Source organism: Zosterops lateralis (genome assembly GCF_965231275.1).
Source record: "Zosterops lateralis genome assembly, chromosome: 6".
Lineage (NCBI taxonomy): Eukaryota > Metazoa > Chordata > Aves > Passeriformes > Zosteropidae > Zosterops > Zosterops lateralis.
In genome coordinates this window covers 8,189,915-8,204,681 of record NC_139761.1, presented here as the reverse complement: position 1 = coordinate 8,204,681, position 14,767 = coordinate 8,189,915, and the positions used below count along the sequence as shown (strand labels likewise).

The 14,767-nt window shown below is 42.5% G+C and overlaps 1 protein-coding gene across 3 annotated transcripts; it reads right to left on the bottom strand.

Moving 5' to 3' along the window:
• Positions 1-3,517: 3,517 nt before the first annotated feature.
• CDCA4 (cell division cycle associated 4) lies at positions 3,518-13,103 on the bottom strand. 3 transcript variants are annotated; one of them, XM_083862995.1, is made up of 4 exons: positions 13,017-13,075; positions 12,223-12,394; positions 9,490-9,571; positions 3,521-7,190 (listed from the first exon to the last, which is right to left on the bottom strand). In XM_083862995.1, the coding sequence occupies exons 3-4, from the start codon at positions 9,526-9,528 to the stop codon at positions 6,435-6,437; spliced, it is 795 nt and encodes a 264-aa protein (XP_083719121.1). In that variant the 5' UTR covers positions 9,529-9,571; positions 12,223-12,394; positions 13,017-13,075; the 3' UTR covers positions 3,521-6,434. The 3 variants fall into 3 exon arrangements, with proteins under 3 accessions (XP_083719122.1, XP_083719121.1, XP_083719120.1); XM_083862996.1 differs by lacking the exons at positions 12,223-12,394; positions 13,017-13,075 and adding an exon at positions 7,349-7,628 and having other exon boundaries at positions 3,518-7,190; positions 9,490-9,569; XM_083862994.1 differs by lacking the exon at positions 12,223-12,394 and having other exon boundaries at positions 9,490-9,569; positions 13,017-13,103.
• Positions 13,104-14,767: the final 1,664 nt, after the last annotated feature.

Sequence of the window (14,767 nt, the reverse complement as noted above, 5' to 3'; positions counted from 1 at the left end):
GCATGCTCTGACAAGAGCTACAGAAAAAAGAACCTGGGGTGGTTTAAATGCATGCATCAGAACTTTGGATTCATGACTTAACACTTGAAGAAGTTAATAAAAATGACACAAAATATGGTGATTATTTGCAAAAGGTTTGATAATTTTTTTGCTAGTGTTAACAGTGGGATTCACATAAAACAACTGGAACCTCATTTAGCTTGGCAATATTTAATCTCATGCTAGAGGAGCCATGCTTGTCTCACACAGAATTCAGAGGTCTGAGGTCCCATAATAAAGTCTTTCTTAAAAAAACCTTCCTTTAAAAGGTCCTTATGTTCTCAAATGAGGTTATGTTCTAGGAGTCTAATGCTCTCCCATTTTGACTTGAACTAAGCTTGAGGCAAACAGAGGATTGCATATGATTTTTTAATGATTTAAACATGGCCTTTCAATATGACTATACTCACTGCAGCAGGCCAGGATACCATTCTCACGAGCAGCATATTTGCTTTTGCAGCAAATTTCGCATAAACCAGGAAAAAACACAACCCTCAAACCAATCAAGGTCTCTATATAACTCATCTGAAAGGAACGCTGGAGGTTTGCTACTTCTTCTTACCTTCATACTCGGCATCTATTCAAAAGCACGGTTCCAGGAACACAGGAACTAATGAAGACTGCTTTCCTATGGATTTATGCCTGTGATTAATTACTCTGTGTCTAAGGTATGAGCTCTAATTGAAGCTGGTCTCATGCCTGGAAACTTATGTCTCTCCTTTATCAGGATTACTGGATATCAGTACAGAATGCTGTTTTCTTCTGGTATCTCCACACTTGGAAACATTCTAAAAATGTAGTGACTGTGAGATCTGCCGTATTTGATTGAAATAAATTAGCTATTCTAAAGCTGAATGGCAGAATGATCCTGTTATGCCATCCTTCCATAGGGAAGTGAGAAAGGCAGAGCACATTGCACTAAAGCCCCGTTAGTTTTACCACCTCTTTTTGGTGGTAAAGCCTCTGTGAACAAACTCATCCTACACTTACTCAAGTTTATTAGAAAGAGCTATGACACAAGATGGTTATTACAAAACCTAACACCACCTTACTAAATATTTCTCAGAGTAGGAAATTAGCCACTGTTTTCTTTTGTCAAAACAATCACAATTTACAAGAAAAAGCACCTTCCCCCCATACCTTTCAAACAAAGCAGAAAGACAAAAGCAAATTACGGTACTGAGCTTCAATTTAAACAATTAACAATTCAACAATTTTGTCTTAAACTTCTGTCAGCTCACTGGACACAAAATAATCCAAACACCCGGTGCTTTTCATATCTACTCTTTCTCTCAGTAATGACTTCAAACACAGAAAAATGAATTTTTTACAAGTACTGGTTTTGGGGTTTTTTTAAGTATTAAACTCTTTTGGGTTTTGAGTTTGTTTCTTATCAACATACCTGCTCTTCCCTTTGGGAGTCCTGTTTTGTATGCTTGCACAACCCCAGGTTGAAGTTGCATTACTTTTTCTTGATTTCCTCTCCAAATCTTGTCTGTAAATGGAACATGAAAAATAGTATATACAGTTCCTTAGCTGCAGCACACTTCCCACAAGCTCTTAGGGGACTTTCAAATACAGCATAGATGGGGATACAATTTCTGTCTAGTTCTGGTTTTGCAAGAAGTCATGTAATCACCTGTATCTTCAATTACTCTTCCCTAAAAAGATGACAGTTGGAATTACTCAAATATTTCCCTGGCAATGCAAAGTGGCCTCTAGCATTAGGTTTTCCTGTTGACATGTTTGTCATGCTTGAATGTTTACCACAATAATTCTTCAGGTCATAAACTACTCATTTTGGGGGAATGTTGGTTAAAAAAATGAATAATTATTGGTTTTTTTTAAAGAAAGAGCTACCATACAAATAAAATTTTTGTATTTTTCACTAGCTTTTTTTTTTTTTTTTTTTTTTTTTTTTTTTAAGGCACTACAAACATCTAAAATAAGTCTCTTTCCTGACAAATGATTCAATGGGATTTCACCTCTCCATGAAAATTCCTTGGAAGAAAGTAGAAGAACTTATCTTAACTGTCAGCTTTGCAAGAGACAACAAAAGAAGTTCAGACAATCCTTGCAAAACTTTATATTTTTAGTAGGCCAGATTGACAAAAATACGTATGTTCCCAAAATGTTTATTTCATTTCTTTGAAACTTAGTGGCTTTGTATTCTTAGTATTAGTCACAGAGTGTGAAATAACACTCATTTAAGAACTGATGAGCAAACAAAATTTGTCATCAGCAGTCTTTTTTTCTTTTGCATATGGGACTATACATCCTAGGCCTGAGATACAAGCATACTTTCACTTTGAACAGAAGTAATTTTTGGAAGAATTTTTATTTGTCTATCATAGATGTCAGAAAAGAAATAGGGTTTTCATTCTAACTTTTCACAGTTTGTTTACTTGTAAGGGAGTGTGGAATAAGTTGCAGGACTGTAAAGCAGTCATACAAATCAATATTCTGAGACACAAAAAATCCATTATAGTCTGGTAATTACAATATTAAACTATACTCTCAGTCCATTTACAGTAATGCCTTTTAAAATGCTTACTAAAGCAGCCCAGACATACCTGACACTTCAAAAAAAGTCTAAGGACAGCTTTGAGAACAGGTAATTCCTGGTGAGTCTGAAGGCTCAGCTCACGTGAGAATTCCTAACCTGCTCCAGGCTGAAACCCTTCACTGCTGTGCCTCCAAGACAGTCTGGTCAGGAAAGATGCTTTTTTTATTCAAAGATGATTCTGTCTTCATTGACCAAATTTGTCCTTTAGGCAAATGTAGCTACGGTCAGACAGACAATGTCTTTTGCCAGGCAAACTCCCAGAGCTGCAGCAGAGAGAGGAGGTTAAAAGAAACAAGCAAACGCCGCAGGAACAGAGAAGCAATAAGCAGACAAGGCATTGTTACAGCAGCCTGGATCCTTGCACTTCTTGCCTTTGCAGAATGCCCGAGCTCTGATTTTCTGGCAAGGGAAAAGCAGAAATAAATCCACAGGCACAGAATAAGGGGACAGATAGTCAGTGTTACCTGCAAAGGAAGCAGATTGGATATTAGCTATGTGCTTGACAGTGCTTTCTTTTGTGTGAGTCTACAGCCCAGTGAAACCAGGCAGACCAACAGCCTTGTCTGACACACGGCACTAATGCTGTGCAAGCTCGGTGACTCTTCCCTAGGAGTACAACAGGAAAAAGGCTGCTAGGAGTGGCAGCAAAATCTGTCAGAAGCCTTTCCTAATTTAAGAGGCTAAGTTTTTTAAATTAGAGGAAATTCTTTTAATTTCCCATTTACATGTAGAAATTAAGAAAATCCCCACCTGCAAGTATCATCTCTCATCATTTGTAGCAACGGATCATTAAAGAAATGAAATGGCAGTTAGAAAATAAGCTTATTTATTACTATTATTATTATTAATAATAATAATTTTTTTTTGCACCAGGAGAAGCAAAGTATGAGAAACTGAATTAGATTGAAACACATTATTAAAGCAATAGAGAGACAAGCTGATTTTACAGACTGGTCTCTGGAAAGTCAGACCAGTTGTAGGCACCCCTCAGTTCTGCATGGTGACTGTGCAAGTTTCAGCAATACCAATTATTATACCTGCTGAGCCAAGATATCAGGCTTGTAAGAGCACATAAGATTTGGCATAAGTTTTAAGAATGCAATAAACTAGGATATGCATTTCTGTTTAAATGCTTAACTCCACAAATGCCTACTTACATAACACCTTTCCTGTTAAGCCAAGTAATCTCTATAAATTGTTGTAACTAGGCACAGCTTCCTCAGTAAAGGAATGCACCCAGCTACATGTTTTGTACAGTAATAAAGTATAGTTATAAATACACACATGTGCATTTGACATACAGTTTAACAGTTATGAACAAGCTATACTGATTCCTACCTGTAACATGCAGACTGGTGCACACTAAGGAGGTGGGGAAGAACATTTTAAAAATATCTTAACATGAAATTACTCATTTAATGAAGATAGAGGGTGTGGGGGCAGAGGGGAACAGCCATAATTGCTCAAACCTGTGGTTTTTCAACAGAGTTCAGAGCAGTTTTGAGAAAGTTTCCTAGAGGAACAGAAGATATTTAATTATTCCAATCAATGCTGATGTTCCCTTTATAAAACTCTGAAACTGCCTGGCTCTCTGATTTACTCTAAGGCATCTGCTGTCAAGTTCAGTGGTTCACACAGAGAAAATCATAAAGAAAAATTACCTGCAGATTTATGATTTTAGAAGGAATCTCTGATACTACAATAACCACTACCAAATAAGCCAGGTTTATTTCACTGGGAAATAGAACAGTTTGTATCTGTATTTGGATCCTCCTGAATCAGCATTTATTATTGCAATACCTAAGAGTGATGTCTCTTGATTAAGACCATGTAGCATGGGCTTCTCCTTGGTCCAGCTGTATGTGACAGACTGAACTTGCAAGTGCCTTTGTGCTATTTTTTCCTTTTAACATGAAGTTATTAATTGAAGCTTAAATGAGAAAGAAAAGTTTAACTACAACAACTACACGTTACCTTATGTCAAATTTAATACAAGGAAACATCTTCCAGTTCACTGAAGACTCATACCGAGTGCATGGTTTCAGAAGATGGAGCCGATACGCATTCCACTGTTGGATTTGCAAAATTTAGCTAAATGATATGATCTTTCCTCAAAGCAGATGATTCTAAAGCACATAAGCTCAGTGGTCTCCTTATTCTTGGTGATACTCAAATATTCTTAATACTCCTTTGGTACCCCCACCTCCAACCCCCTTTCCAGGTTTGAAAATCTGCATTGTAGGTAGGTCACTCATGGGAAGGCAGAGCCTGTCACACAGAGCAAGATTCTCTTTTCTTGTTCAGCAGCTTGCTTGGCTCAGATCTACAGAAAACAACCACGTTACTGACAGATGTCTTCCCCTGGCACAGCCATGGCCAACACATTCCAGAAACCAGTCCATATCTTCCCCCTTCCCTACTCCCTGCTAGCTTGGGGGGGCTTTTCCCCTGTACCAGGTTCTGATGGTGAACATTTCTTATTTTATAATAAAATCATAGGCTCTACTCAAATTATCCCTTTCCCCCAAAAAAGTCTCCTAGGAAGAAGCTTAGTTTTACACTCTAAACAGAATGTGCTGGAAGAAAAGACCACCATCCCATGTTGTATTACATTTTTTGTTATTAAAAAAGCCAAGAGGAAATCCTTGGTAAGAGTGGAGCATATTAATTATGACAAGACATCATGACATACCAACCAGTGAGACTTAAAGGCCGCTAATAACATTTTTTGTAGTAATTAGTGCAAGATAGTTATCCCATATAAACAAATATTTGATGGTAGACTTCAATGATAAACAATTCACTTGATGACATTTACATATAAATACACATAAATAAAAACCTACATCATTTAGGTTCATAGTTAACAAAAAGTATGGTCTGAAATGAATTAAATGTAATTGTGTCTAGCTGAATCGGAGCTCTTTCTATAATGATACTTAAAACATGTGGGGTATGAAAAGCATAAATGTACAATTCTCAATTTAGTAAAGTACTACTCTATAAAACAGAATCATGAAAACAGCTCTTACATTTTAATGCAAAGTATAAAATTGCATATTTACATTTACATACACTTTACTGAACTACATTGGGTAGCTCATGGTAAAAAAACATCCCTTTTTGAAAATCTTGCAAAAAATACATCAACTGCAGATATGATCAAAAGTTACTAAGTTAGCAGCTGACATAACATCTGTAGTAAAAAATATATTTTAGGAAAATACCTGGAAAAATCTAAACACCAATAAACACTTTAAAACTATTTTTGAAGTAAAAATTGTAGCAAAACCCAGAAGAAGCTAGCAAGGATAACAAGAACTATTGCATACTGCTCTTTAAGAGCCATGTAGCGACTTAAAAAAGAAGCAGCAGGTATGGTAGGAGTTCTGTGGTGTAACAAAGTGGAAACTGGAGGAAAATAGGAAACCAGTTATCCAACTTCTGTCTCTGTTTATTACCATTTTTATGGGAGAAGTATAAAAAGATAAGAGAATTCCTCTCCCTGAGGGTATCCTCCATCAAAGGCTAAAACAAATTGGTAAAAGGAACCCAATTTCAAGAGCCTTGGACTCCCGACATTAAAAACATTTACCGTGTGTACTTACAGTGCAGTGGATGATAAATCAGATTATTACACTACAAGTTGCAGGTTAACTTTAGGAGTTAACACTATTTTGCAATATGAAGTGCTTCTTAATATATATATCTATATAATATATAGATATTTGTAAAATACTCGTGCAGATTTGATAGAACAAACTGTGGAAATTGCTTTCTCAAGTCTTTTCTTCCCATTAACAGATCTTTACCTCCTACACAAGAAGGTTCAGGATTCAACAAGGATTTCCACAATATGATCAAGGTCATTAAGATCAGATTTACAATTAGAGTTAGAAGCTGTATTTGTTGGAGAAGAAAATGTTTCAAGACTATCACAGTGTCCCATTTTTGTGTTGCTCATCATGCCAGTTAACATAGTATCAAGATCATAATAAGAATTGTCAACTTCTGAAAACAGATCTTCAACAGAATTAGGACTTTTATTCTCCAGTGTCTCAAATATTTGATCTAAAGATTTTTGAAAGTTTCCTTTATTTTCTTGTGGATTCTCCATTTCCCACACGTTGCTCTGCAGGTTTCTTGGTGCTTGTACTGAAGAGGCTGTTGACATAGTTTCTGAACTGTCTTGTGCCTGGTCACTCTCAAAGTCTTTATTGAAAGTACTATAGGCTGGAACATGCTTTCCCTCAGCCTGATCCCTAGATGAACGACAGAGGATATCTGTTGAAACAAGACGATCCAGGGATGCCTGCCCTGTGCTCTGTGTATTGATCATCTGCCAAGTCCCGTCCTGAGTCATTTCCTCTTGGATCTGCCGTACCGTGTTGGCTATGAGGACTGAACGACAGAGGTTGGGCTCCACCAGCATGTGACACAGCTGAAGTTTAACCAAGGACATATCTAGAAGCGACTGCCGCTGGAGATTATAGGAAGGAATAGCCTTAATACCAGCCAGAGTCCCTTCAATATCTTCTTCACCATCAAAACATTTTCTCTTTAATCCTCGCATAAACATTGTGTCCTGTTAAAAAAAGCAAACAAATAATAAAAAAAAAATGTACAACGTAAACAGCTCAAGAGGGAAGAGGCAAAAAAAAGTACTAAGAAAGAGAACAGCGAACTTTAATCTTTTATTAAAAAGCAAATTCTTTAAAGATAGAAACATCAGAATTGTCATACCATGCTCTAGAATGGCCAGTGTGGTACAACAGGGGTCAGGAGGATGTGGACCGGGTCCCAAAGGCGACATTCGGGAACCAGGGGTGAGCAGTCCACAAGGCATCGGAGACAGGGACAGAGGCAGGGGCTCCCAGCTCCTGGCTCCCTCTAAGCTCCACACTTGATGCAAGTCGGGAGCCGCTGCCTCGCACAGGAGCAAACATCTCACCGGCTGCATTTCACCTACTGCACAGGCAGCTTCTCCTCGCTCCTCCAGAGTTTCTACTGGCATGCTTAACCTCTAATTTTGGAAATAAAAATACAACCTGGCACACCATCTTTGAAAGATTTGACCCCTTCAGAACATCAATATGCCTAACAGAGTAACATGAAAACAACAAAACATGGGCAGCATATGTGAAAAGATTAGCTTATTTTGGACAGAAAGAGAGTAATATCTAGATTTGTTCCATGTAAATGCAGACATTCAGCAGAGGTGTCCAAAGCAGTCCCTCCGGTTCCCTTCCTCAGGTGAGCAAGTGAACTGGGTAGAACTGGGCAAGTCCAGTAAGGATAGTCACAGTCATCCTCTGTATGGACTTCTGTACTCCTTTCCCAGCTGACTGTAAGGTAGCAAAATTCCTGTATTTGTAGCTGAGGTTCCGCAGCCAAAAATACACAGGGTGCATGTAGGCTTTTCAGTATTCACGTCTAAAATCACGAGCTGAATTCTCCAAGGGGTGCCTCTCAAGTACCAGCCCCAGCTCTTCTTCTCAGTTACAATAATTTCACAGCAGTATCCTATGGAAATATTGTAGCTGGTCCTTTGGAATACAAAGTAACTTTTTTTTTTAAAAGCCGTATATATCACTTCTTTTAGTCCTATAAAAACTGAGCTGCAAATGAAAGCTGGTACCTGATCTTTATATTTATGCTTTTTCCTTATTTTCCTTCTAAGTCTTCTGTCCTTAGAATTCCTGTTTGCCCACTATTTGGGGACATTTTTTTTCAAGGTAGTGACCCAAACAAAAACAGTTTTCCAACTAAACGCTGATAAAAACCGAAACACTTATTGCATTGTCTTTCTATAAAATTTCCCATTTTCCTTGATAAGCCCTCAACTCTGCCTTGCTTTTCTGGTTGCTACAGTACATTCCACATATTTTCAAGAAATTCTCTCTCAGCTTTTTCAGAGACACTAAAAATCCACCAAGTGGCAACAACACTGTTCCTTTCAAAATACATTACATGCTTATCTACTGTGAAAACCTGGGTATAGCACAGTACATAGATAAACACTTGGTCTGACTCTGTACAACACTTGTTACACTGCTGTCTATATCCATGAAATAACTTTCCTTGGGATTTGCCAACTCTTAAAAGATTTCTTTCCTCTGAAGGTAAAACCTCTTTAGAAATCATGATGATGTACAGAGACTACAATATAGAATGAATTTGGTCTTGTAGTCATTTTTCATAACTTTTTAAAAGCTATCCATGGATTAACTATGTATTAAATACTTTGGACATTTCTTCTAAAACTTTATCCTGAAACCTAACATATGTGCATTACTCCTGTTAAATACAACACATGTTGTTGCTTCTTTTCCAGATTTTTAGACATTCCTGAAAACTTCCTGTCGGGGATATCCTATTTAATTTTTCCTACATTTATATGTACAGTAATTTCTGAACACACCTTCCCCTCCCCTGTGAAACAACTTCTAGAAACATCTTTTGGGACTGTGTACAAATCATGTATGATTGAATTGTCAAACATTAAACACTTATTTTATTTGAAGCTTCTTTTATTTCAACTTACATTCTTGTGAAGGGTAATTAAAGCTTCAACTGAACGTTAACCTCTTTTTCATATGTCTATAATTTAGCATTTATGTGCCTTCTAAGGGACATCAACAGAACAGAACATAGGAGAAAACCTGAACATCTCAATACATCACACACACTTGGGCACCTAGAAGCAGAGGAAAAACATTTATTGATTCTTAAAGGTAAACCTTTCACAGAAATCACTGACTTTTTTTCTAAAACTTGCTTTTAATTAGTATCTTGCACCATAAAGCCAGTTCTTTGTCATCCCGTTGTGGTGACTGCAGAGAGTACCAGGTTACAGTTTCATTAAGAAGCAAGAAGTGACTTACCAGGAATGGTGTTTGATGCAGTCCTTCCTCTTCTCCCATGCTCCTGAGCAAGAGTCCATACAGCAAAGTGACAGCACCACCTGCCAAGCACAGGGAAGGCGGATGTCAGGCAGGGACAGGAGATGCAGAACAAAACTGTTTTGCTTCAGTATCTCTGTCCTGTGTGATGTGAGCATCATTCCCACAAACATCAACAGTACTATTAAACTCAATATACAATTAGAGCACAAATGTGATTTGGCCAACAATGCCCCCAAAATCTGCAGCAGGAGGAAAATGCCAGTTTAATTCCAAGTCCCAGGCTATTGCCCTGACCTTTGGACCAGCCTCTCCCTTATGCCCACACCTTTGCCATTTAAAAAGCAAACAAAATTTTTTCATATGAGCATTAAAAGTGTCCACAAACAAAAGGTAAGGAAAGCAAGTCTTCCTTACTTTTATTAAAAAACTATAGTTTTCACCTTTGTTGTACAAACCCATGTGTATCTCTGTAGAGAAAATGAGGTGGCACAAACACAAAACTGTAACACAGCAAAACATGAGACAATTTTCCTTTACCAGCACAGAAACTTTATGACTAAGATTTACTTTGCAAGATGACAATAACGAAAGTAATGACAGTAATTAAACTTCTTTAATTACAAAGGTTGAGTTTTTAAAAACCCATTTAAAGTGCAATAAGATTTGATATCTCAAATGTAACTTCTCATGGCTTGCAACAATTCCCTTAACTACTGAAACTAAAAAGAATGCTGTTCCAACAGGCTACAAAAGCTTTTATAATAAACTATGGAAACAATTCAGATACTTTTCTAGACATGTCTGTGCAGTACAAGACAGTTCCGTGTCTGTAACTGAAGTGAATACCTAGAAAAGAAAGAAACGAAACAAAGAGGATGCACATGGACATCTTTTCTTATTTTCTGTTTTGTGTAGTAATAAACAGTTTTTTAAGATTGTTTGTTCTCAAATGTGGGGGGGAAGAAGATGGCTGACAAAGGACTTGGGGGTGGGAGTGCAGAAAACCTTCTTCAAGTCGTTAAAATACCACAATTTTAACGGGGAATTTTTGGGGAAAAAAAATCCCCACCTTTAACATTCTCAAAATCTTTTTACTTGATCCCAGATATTCAAACTAAATGATGCTATGTCATGGAAACTGTATTTCAAGCAATCCATAGTCTCATTTTCTTTTATGGACTGAGCTCACAGCAACTTTAGAAACACTGTCTTAAGGCATCTGAACTACAACTTAAGTCAGACTCCATATCAACTCAATGAACTATTTCTTATTTCTGGCAAACTTTACGACACTGTAAAAGTTTAGAAGTTTTTGCTCCCCAGGTACGCTTTTAAACATTCTATAAATGAGAAGTGGTCTCTTTGAGAGCCTGTGTCTGGTAACTATTGAATCCCAAAATTTGTACTTTATTGGAGGGTAGGTGACAACAGCAAAAACCTAATTTGAAAAAACCCAACCACACAAAACACATCAAACATCCTTCCCCCTCCCCCCAGTAACTACAGGTAAATATGGTACAGTCATGAGAAAAAGAAATTGAAGTCTTTTCTGATGCTATTTGGCATATCAGACAATTTTAGAGGGACAGACTGTGGCTGTTTGCCTAGAAAATAGTGGACAATACAGGAGGGGACCGTTGCTGTTGGTAAAAGAGCCATTATCACATCCACAAACCAAATGACAGATGCTGGCAGACCAGTCCAGGCTGTGATCTATTTACATACTACAGAAGGAAGGTTTTCCCATGCACTATAATAATGTGTAAAACCTGCTGCATGTGATTCCAGGCTCTTCCCCAGGGCAATAACCAAACCACGTGCACCTCTGTTAGCTACAAACTTGAAGAATATGCCCATCACAGCAGTCACTTCTTTGGGTTCCATAAACTGGCATAGATGTGCACCTCAGAAACCAAGTTCTCACTAAAAGCATATTAACTTCAGAGCTATTATCAGATGCAGTTAAAACCTTGCACACAAGTGACCTCCTGCAGACTTCTCTGCATTATCTCAAACAAGCACTCATCTCAAGGGAATGCTAAATTTGAAGCTTAATTAATTAAAATCTAAGTACCTTTTCCTATTGATTTATGTATTAACGTGCTCATAGCCATTATGTAAACCCTTTTGGTACATCAGAGCAAGGCTGCTGCTGCTGCTACAGAGTCAAAGTGTTCAAAATTACCCCTGGTAATTTCAAGCATCATCTTTCTCTGTCCAAGAAGCAGAATCTGGATGAGCTTCATCATTTCCTTCCTTCCTCTGCTACCCCAGTGCCTTGAGCCCAAATTTTGTGTGTTCAACTAAACTGCTGTTTGAAACAGCTATGCAAAAAAAAAAAAATGTTGTCAAGGAGACAACAGCTAGCTGCAGCATAGTGCACTAGGAAAAAGGAGTTTTGTGGGGTTTGCTTTTTTTTTTTTTTTAATAACAGCACAGCATTATGGAATTCATTACAAGTTTTGCTCTTAGGATCGACAAATTCGCGTTCTGCTTTACAAATAAGGTGCTTGAAATTTGATCCGATTCTTATTAGAGCATCAACTTCAGAACTCCAGGTTCACAGTTAATCCAGACTCATATAGGGATATGCTGCCAAAGATACAGTCAAGTACTTAAGGGAAAAAGCTGCTTTCCATTAGTTGGGGTAACAGAGAAGACAGGGAATTTCAGCAGGGCTTATCTTTAGGAGAAAGCAGACAAGACCTTCCTAGGCCAGTGCTGGAGGTTCAGTGAAGCTTTTTGTACAGTGCTGCAGTAAGTACAGTGATGATGCTTAGCACGGGAAGGCAAGGGGCCGTATCTCCCCTCTACCACTCTAATTCTCTCCACTCCAACACTGGCTTTTCTAAGAACCGTGGGAAGAAACCAAAGCTCTGTGTAACTAGAGAAAAAGACGGAAAGAGAACTACTCCTCCTCTTTACCCATAGGGTGGTGTTGAGGTATAAGGTGGGCTGCAGACACAGCAGAGGGCTGGCAAGGCCAGAAGCATCGCTATTGGGACTGGAACAAAGGCCCCCATAGAGCACTGGGGTCTGCCCACCCCCGGGGCGTAGGGGCTGCCAGGCACCTCTCCGGCACTACAGAGATTGGGGAAGGGGTTCCAGCACCCGGGGAAGGGCAGGCTGGCCAGCTGGGGCAGCAGTTCGTGGAAACACAGTCGGGGGCCAGCAGCGCTGAGCGGGGGGAGCCCGCAGAGCCGGGAGGAGAGGCGGGACCGGGGCGGGGAGCGAGGGGGAGCTCCCCAGCGGTGGGAGGGCAGGGAAGCGCCCGGGAGAGGCGCGGACGATGAGGCAGCGCGGCTGCGGAAGGGACCGAGCGGAGGAGAAGTGCGGCGCGGGCCCCCTGTCCCGCCCGCCCGGCCCCTCAGCGCTCACGGCAGTTACTCATCGCCCCGCGCTCCCGCCGCCATTTTGAACCGACCCCGTCCCCTCCGCGGGTTCCGCCAGCTCCGGCTTCCCGCGGATCCGACCCAGCCCAGCCCGACCCAGCCCACCGTACTCACCTCCTTGCCGCTGCTGTCGCCGGCGCACACCCGTGCAAGAATCCCCTCTCCGCTCCCGCCTCACCGCCCGCTCCGCGCCTGAGGGACGGGCGGAGCCAGCCGGCCCCGCCTCCCCCCGCCCGCCATCTTATTGTCAAACCCCACAAAGGGACCCGCGTCCGCCAGGGGCGGGCCCTCCCCGGAGACCGCGCCCACCAGGGACAGGCGGCGGCTGTTATTGGCTGCCGCCAGGCCCCGCAGGCGCAACTCGCCGTTACGATTGGCTATAACGCCCGCCTGTCCCGCCCCGGGCTCCGCCCCCGAAGGCTGTGGGGTTGCCATGGCAGCCGGGCCCTTCCCCTCGGCCGTGAGAGGCTGAAGGAGGCGAGGGCGGGGGCGAGGCGGGGCCGCCCCGATTTCAAATCGCAGCCAAAGCCCTGCGGCGCGTCTGGGCTCCCGGCCACGGGCTCCGGCGGCAACAGGTTCAGACCTGGCCGCGCTGCAGCCCGCGGGGAGCCGTGGCGGGGGAGGGGAGAGGGAACGTCGGCCTGGGCGCTCCCCGCCGTCAGGCGCCACTTCCCTCAGGGCCGAGGAGCTCTGGAGCTGCGCCCCGCGGGGCTGACAGGAGGCCTCAGCACTCCATTAGCAAGGCCTGTGGCATTTCCTGTTCGGGCCTGGCCTCGGGTCTGGCAGTCAGAGCCAGGAACCCGCGTGCTGGGGCGGGGATGATGTCTCACACCCCGCAGGGAGCCGCTGTCTCAACACGAGTCAGCAGTGAGTGCCCGGGTGGGCAAGAAGGCCAGCGGCATCCTGGCCTCTACCAGGAGTAGTGTGGCCAGCAGGACCAGGGAATGATCGTCCCCCTGTGCTGGGCAGTGGTGAGGCCACACCTCGTGTGCTGTGCCCAGTCCTGGGCCCCTCAGTTCGGGAAGAATATTGAGGGGCTGAAGTGTGTCCTGAGAAGGGAACAGAGCTGGTGAAGGGTCTGGAACACACGTTTTATGAGAAATAGCCGAGGCAGCTTATGCGTGTTCAGCCTGGAGAAGGCTCAAGGGGGATTTTACCACTCTCTACAACTCCCTGACAGGAGGGTGCAGCCAGGTGGGGGTCGGGCTCTGCCCCCAGGGAACGAGTGACAGGGCAGGAGAGAACATAGCCTTAAGCTGTGCTGTAGGGAGTTTCAGCTGGACATCAGGAAGGATTTTCTCACAGAAAAGGTGATTAGGCACTGGAATGGGCTGCCTGGGGAGGTGGCGGAGTCACCGTCCCTGGAGGCGCTGAAGGAAGAGCGGACGTGGCACTCAGTGCCATGATCTCCTTGACAAGGTCCCGTTTGCTGACAGGTTGGACTCGACGATCTCAGAAGTCTTTTCCAACCTGATTCTGTCCTAAAGCTGCCGCCGCCCTGCGCGGCGAACCCCCCTCCCCAAACCTTGCTCGGCGCTGTGAGCCCAGCCCGATGCAGCTGCACATCTGCAAGCACTTAGGCCGCCCCAGCGTCTCTCGGTCGCTCTCCCGGCCCAGCAGCAGCAGTTACGTGCCGGCGGCTCCGGGGCAGCCCGGGGGAAGGAGGGGCGGCTGGCCCGGGCTGCCGGAGAGCCGCACAGGCGGCAGCTCCCGCCTCCCGCCCTCGGGGAGGGGAAGGAAATGGAGAAAGGGTGGGATAGGCAGCAGGGAGCTGGAGGATCGGCGAGGCTTGCGGCTGAGGCTCTGTAGGAAAGGCTGGGAAACGGCAGAGCCCTGGCGTCATACAGTAAAGCAGGAGGAAGTAA

What these genes read in the sequence shown, in the direction of transcription:
- CDCA4 (XM_083862994.1), bottom strand. Translation starts at nt 9,528, where the DNA reads ATGGGAGAAGAGGAAGGACTGCATCAAACACCATTCCTG. An exon ending in TGCATCAAACACCATTCCTG is followed by an intron (nt 7,191 to 9,489) that starts GTAAGTCACTTC and finishes TTTTTTTAACAG; the next exon opens with GACACAATGTTTATGCGAGG.